We start from the raw sequence: 6,028 nt of genomic DNA on the forward strand, positions 1-6,028 counted from the left end.
TTTCGTTGGTTTAAACAAAACAAAAAATAAATAAATAAATAAATAGATAGATAGATAAATAAATAACTTCATAACTGCCATAGTGTGGGATGCCGAGTATTTTTTTTCGCTGGCTTCGTCTATTACTCACAAATGTCACGATTTACTCACCCTGGCATGATTCACCCTGACTTTGCCATTCGCTATTTCCACGTGATCGTAAAGATATTTGTGTTTCGAAAGGACACTCACTCTGTAATTATTCTTTGAGAATTCCCTTATCGCAATAATCATCGAAATTATTATTTAGAGGCCTTAAATTTCTCTCTTAATGTCATACATAAAAAACACCGATAATCTGTACATACATTTTCAATTTATTCTACAAGTAGCTTTCCACTCACATTAACTTTTTTACCCCCATTTTCTCCTCATTCTGCTCAAGTTTCCCCTGCCGCTGTAGCTTCCCGTTTTCTATAGCGGAGAAATGGCTGCCAAAAACTTGTACGCGTTTTTAGTTATTTTCCACAACGCAGCCGGCAGTCCCCAGGTGTGTGTGAGAGTGAGTGAGTGTGCTCCTACCTGGCACTTTCTGGCACTGAGAGAAGGCAAGTTATATTAGAGAAGAAGTTGTATTGGAAAATGTGTTAGACCTAAGGGAGAGAAACAAAACCAGGTCTTAAGTGAAGGAGTGAAGACAGTGTTATGTCTAAATATTCTTGTGCAAATGCCTGTCAGATTGATCTATAAATACAGCTGTTTTTTGTTTTTTTTTGAAGATCAATTAGTCATAGTCATATCTTTACTGATGCAATGTGTGAGTCAAAAGTGTGAGTGAGTGCGTGTGTGTGTGTGTGTGTGTGTGTGTGTGTGTGTGTGTGTGTGTGTGTGTGTGTGTGTGTGTGTGTGTGTGTGTGTGTGTGTGTGTGTGTGTGTGTGTGTGTGTGTGTGTGTGTGTGTGTGTGTGTGTGTGTGTGTGTGTGTGTGTGTGTGTGTGTGTGTGTGTGTGTGTGTGTGTGTGTGTGTGTGTGTGTGTGTACGTGCGAGCGTGTGCTGCAACATGCATTAGTGTGTGTTGCAACATATATTTCCAATTAAAACCCAAATCTTCAGCACTGATAATCCAATCCCCGTTTGCAACCCAATTACCCGATGCCTTAATCACGTCCCAAGATCGCGATCGCAGTCGGGCGCCCGATCTCGATCAGTCGCCTTCTCAACCATCCTACTTTCATTTCCATTTCTCTCGAGCTCCACCTCTACCTCCACCTCTTCCTCCTCCTCTACCTCCTCCTCTACTTCCTCCTCTACTTCCTCCTCTACCTCCTCCTCCTCCTCCTCCTCCTCCTCCTCCTCCTCCTCCTCCTCCTCCTCCTCCTCCTCCTCCTCCTCCCCCACCCCATCACCCCTTCCCACCAGCACCCCCTACTGGCCCCCTACTGACCCCGCCTGACCTCCCGCAGGAAGCCAGGATGACGGGGCGGAGCAGCAAGGATGGCACGGGCTCTTGGCAGGGCTTCGACGAGGGCCTCGAGGAGTACAAGGAGAACATGCTCAAGGACGAGTGGTGGTCCAAGTGCGCGGTACGTGGGGAGAGGAGCTCGGGGGGGGAGGAGCTCGTGGGGGGAGGAGCTCGTGGGGGGAGGAGCTCGTGGGGGGAGGAGCTCGTGGGGGGAGGAGCTCGTGGGGGGAGGAGCTAGTAGTAAGAGTAGTAGGTAACAGTAAGAGTAGTAGGTAACAGTAAGAGTAGTAGGTAATAGTAAGAGTAGAAGGTAATAGTAATAGTAAGTAGGTAATAGGAGTAACAGCAGGCAATAGTAATAGTAGTGGGTAATAGAAGGTGGTAGCAGTAATAGTAGGGAATAGTAACAGTAGCAGGTAATAGTAGTAATATTAGGTAATATGAGGTAATAGGCATACGTAAGAATAATAGGCAATAGTAGTCAGTAAGAGTAGTAACAGTAGGTAACAGGAAGTAGTAGGATGTAATAATAAAAGTAGTAAGTAGCAGTAGTAAGAGTAGACCTATTGCAGGAGCCGCTCTGTGTTGGCTAGGCCCACTCTCGTGCCGTTTCTTTGCTCTGTTGTTAGTCACGTTCTGCTTTGTTATTTTTCATTATTTCACAACTCGCTTCTCTGTTTCGTAATACTTGTTGATTTTATCTATGATTATTAGGATTATCGTTTTTACTATTAATATTATTGTATTATTATTATTATTATTATTATTATTATTATTATTATTATTATTATTATTATTATTATTATTATTATTATTATTCGTCTGGGGCCAAATTCGGCAAATATACTTGCTAAGAAATACATCTAATGGATATAATTGATGAATAAATCAATAAATAAATGACGACAAATTGTGACAAATACAAAGTAAATAAATAAATCCATCCTTAGTAGTACACTCTGCTACTTAGTGAACAACACCTTATTCTTTTCGCGACGCAATATCGAGCTCACACTTCATATGAGGTCTTGAATATGCGACCTTTGCCTCCTTTCCCCCGTATTTATGAACAACAGAACCCTTTATGAACCTATTAAATAAAAGCCGTTTCGCTATTTCCATTTCGCAGGTGGATGCAATTCAATAATAGTTTTCCTCATTACAGAGTAAACATAATTAAGAATCCACTTCATCTCGGTTCTAAGTAAATATGCCTGTATATAGATTTAGGCTATGGGAGACACTTCAGACAATGATAGTTTTCCTCATAAGAGAAATCTAATGAAGATTTCACTTCATCTCGGTTCTAAATACACCTTTAAATATAGCTGTAGTATGTTGCCACGTGAAGCATAAGTTACTTAAAAATACGAATCTTTAGCCTATTAATCCCCCCACAAAGACCTCTCGACACATTGGTTTATTTGCTTTCTGATGCAGATACATTAATTAAAAATCAAACACCTTATCAGTAAAATAATAAAATAAATACAACTATATACATACATATAAATAGATAGATAGACATATATATATATATATATATATATATACACATATATATATAAACATCCATTTCAGAATCATCTCCTATTGCAGTCCAGTGAACACGTGGGAAATGCGTGATAAAGGTGTATGTCCATGTATATTAGAATGTGTGTATAGATAGATACATACATACTTAAATAGACAGATAAGCAGATAGATATCACGTTCAGAATTCACACAAAAAACGGCCATGGAAGGTATGACAAAATAAATAACCAACTGGAAGCCGCACGAGAATGGTAATGGCAATAATAATAACAAGAGTCTACGCACTGTACACGCCAACCATTCCACCCCAACCAAGGGCGCTCTAAACCCCCCCCCCCCCCCTCCCGCAGAAGGACAACCCCGACGCCGCGAAGCACCAGCGCCGCCGCGCCCGCCGCCAGCAGAAGAAGAAGCTGCAGGAGCAGGACCGCGACGCCCTCATGAAGAGCATCCCGGGCATGGCGTCCATCCTGCCGGCGCGCTCCGGCCAGCTGCCCCCGGTGGGCGCCGAGCTGGACGCGCCGCTCACCAAGACGCAGAAGCGGCGGAGGAGGAAGAAGAAGGCCAAGGCGGAGAAGGCCGCCGCCGAGGCCGCCGAGGGGGGCGCCAAGCCCGACGCGCCCGCCGAGGGGAAGGCCGCCAAGGCCGCTCCCGCGCCCAAGGCTGAGGCCAAGGCTGCCAAGCCCGAGGCGCCGAAGCCTGCTCCCGCTAAGCCCGAGGCCCCGAAGCCTGCAGAAGCCAAGAAGGCAGCTCCAGCCAAGCCCGAGGCGCCCAAACCAGCCGATGCCAAGCAGGCAGCCCCTGCTAAGCCTGAGGCACCAAAGCCTGCTGAAGCCAAGAAGGCAGCCCCTCCTAAACCTGAGGCTGCTAAGCCCGAGGCACCAAAACCAGCAGAAGCTAAGCCAGCAGAAGCTAAGCCTACTGAAGCTAAGCCTGCTGAAGCCAAGCCTGCTGAAGCCAAGAAGGCAGCCCCTGCTAAACCTGAGGCTGCTAAGCCCGAGGCACCAAAGCCAGCAGAAGCTAAGCCTGCTGAAGCCAAGCAGGCAGCCCCTGCTAAGCCTGAGGTACCTAAGCCAGCTGAGGCCAAACCTGCTGAAGCTAAGCCTGCTGAAACCAAACAAGCAGCTCCTGCTAAGCCTGAGGCACCTAAGCCTGCAGAAGCCAAGCCTGCTGAAGCCAAACAGGCTGCTCCTGCTAAGCCTGAGGCACCTAAGCCTGCAGAAGCCAAGCCTGTTGAAGCCAAACAGGCTGCTCCTGCTAAGCCCGAGGCACCCAAGCCAGCTGAAGCCAAGCCAGCTGAAGTCAAGCCAGTAGAAGTGAAGCCAGCTGAAGCCAAGCCAGCTGAAGCCAAGCCTCCCAGAGAAAAGAAGCCTTCGGAATCGGAGAAGCCTCCGAGGGAGAAAAAGGTGTCCGAATCCGAGAAGCCCAAGAGGGAGAAGAAACCTTCGGAGTCCGAGAAACAGAAGCGCGAGAAGAAGCCCTCGGAGTCCGAGAAGCCTCCCCGGGAAAAGAAGGCTTCGGAGTCCGAGAAGCCCAAGAGAGAGAAGAAGCCGTCCGAGTCCGAGAAGCCTCCGCGGGAGAAGAAGGCCTCGGAGTCCGAGAAGCCGAAGCGCGAGAAGAAGCCCTCGGAGTCCGAGAAGCCCAAGAAGGAGAAGCGGCTTTCAGAGTCCGACAAGGCCGGCAAGCCTCCCGCAGAGGCAGCGCCGAAGCCGGACGCCCCGAAGCCACCAGCAGCCCCCGCCAAGCCCGCGGAAGCCCCTGCTAAGCCTGAGGAGGCTCCCGCTAAGCCTGCCGAAGCCCCTGCTAAACAGGAAACCCCTGCTAAGCCTGCAGCAGCCCCCGCCAAGCCAGCGGAAGCCCCAGCCAAACCAGCAGAGGCCCCTGCTAAACAGGAAGCACCTGCTAAGCCTGCTGAAGCTCCTGCTAAACAGGAAGCCCCTGCTAAGCCAGCATCAGCCCCTGCCAAGCCCACGGAGGCCCCCGCCAAACCAGCAGAAGCCCCTGCTAAGCCAGCAGCAGCCCCCGCCAAGCCCGCAGAGGCCCCCGCCAAACCAGTAGAAGCCGCAGCAAAGCCAGCAGAAACCCCCGCCAAGCCTGTGGAAGCCCCCAAGGCTCCCGAAGTCAAGCCGGAGCCCCAGCAGAAGCCCGCGGAAGCCCCCAAGGCCCCAGAGGCCAAGCCTGAGGCCCCCGCGAAGCCGGCTGAAGCCAAGCCAGCTGAGGTCAAGCCGGCCGGACCCCCTGCCCCCGCCCCTGCCGTCGCCCCCGCCAAGCCCGTCGCCGCCCCCGCTCCCGCCCCCGCCGCCGCCCCCGCTCCCGCCGCCGCCCCCGCTCCCGCCCCCGTCGCCGCCCCCGCCAAGCCTGTCGCCGCCCCCGCTCCCGCCCCCGTCGCCGCCCCCGCCAAGCCTGTCGCCGCCCCCGCTCCCGCCCCCGCCGCCGCCCCCGCTCCCGCCCCCGCCGCCGCCCCCACCCCCGTCGCCGCCCCCGCCAAGCCCGTCGCCGCCCCCGCTCCCGCCCCCGTCGCCGCCCCCGCCAAGCCCGCCGAGGTCCTCGCGGGGCCCGTCCCGGGACTGGCCCCCGCCCCCAGCCCACTCCCACGGCGCCCGCCCCCAACGTCGGCCCCGCCCTCAGCCCCGCCCTCGACCCCGCCCTCGGCCCGGCTACGGGCGGCGTCAAGCCCTCCACGTCGCCCCGCTTCGCCTCCACCTTCGTGCCGCCCCTGGGCCCCGCCCTCGCCTCCACGCTGCCGCCCGCGCCCGCAGAGTCGCCGCAGAAGGAGCCGTCCTCGCCCACGCTCATGAACCTGCGCGTCAAGGTGGCTCCGCCCGCGCCCGCTGACGCCAAGGGCCCCGCCCAGGCGCCCGCGCCCCCCGCGCCCCAGCCTCCCCACCCATGTCCCCGCCCAAGGCCCAGCCGCCCGTGTTCCCCGGCTTCGGGCCCGTGCCGCAGCCGGCCCCCGGCCCCGCCCCCGGGCTGGCCCCCAGCTTCATGCCCAGCCTCGGGCCCTCCATGGGCCCCGCCCTCGGCGCCATGAAGGCCCCCGCCCCCGCCCCG

General features: G+C 54.1%; 2 protein-coding genes across 2 annotated transcripts in view; both read left to right on the forward strand.

The window, feature by feature from the left end:
• The first annotated feature begins 489 nt into the window (after positions 1 to 489).
• Positions 490 to 6,028, forward strand: part of LOC125037424 (basic proline-rich protein-like) — a 10,541-nt gene continuing 5,002 nt past the window's right edge. The window contains exons 1-5 of the mRNA XM_047630567.1: positions 490 to 587; positions 1,443 to 1,562; positions 3,328 to 5,520; positions 5,562 to 5,831; positions 5,882 to 6,010. Of these exons, the coding sequence (XP_047486523.1) occupies positions 1,452 to 1,562; positions 3,328 to 5,520; positions 5,562 to 5,831; positions 5,882 to 6,010 (2,703 nt within the window). The 5' untranslated portion in view covers positions 490 to 587; positions 1,443 to 1,451. The remainder of the gene's footprint in view (positions 588 to 1,442; positions 1,563 to 3,327; positions 5,521 to 5,561; positions 5,832 to 5,881; positions 6,011 to 6,028) is intronic.
• LOC125037272 (basic proline-rich protein-like) lies at positions 5,509 to 6,028 on the forward strand (the record flags this gene model as incomplete). The annotated part of the gene is given in 1 exon segment (XM_047630331.1): positions 5,509 to 6,028. A coding segment is annotated over 1 exon segment (162 nt), but the record flags the coding sequence as incomplete, so codon positions are not given.

This window comes from Penaeus chinensis, chromosome 23, assembly GCF_019202785.1.
Source record: "Penaeus chinensis breed Huanghai No. 1 chromosome 23, ASM1920278v2, whole genome shotgun sequence".
In the NCBI taxonomy this organism is placed as follows: Eukaryota; Metazoa; Arthropoda; class Malacostraca; order Decapoda; family Penaeidae; genus Penaeus; species Penaeus chinensis.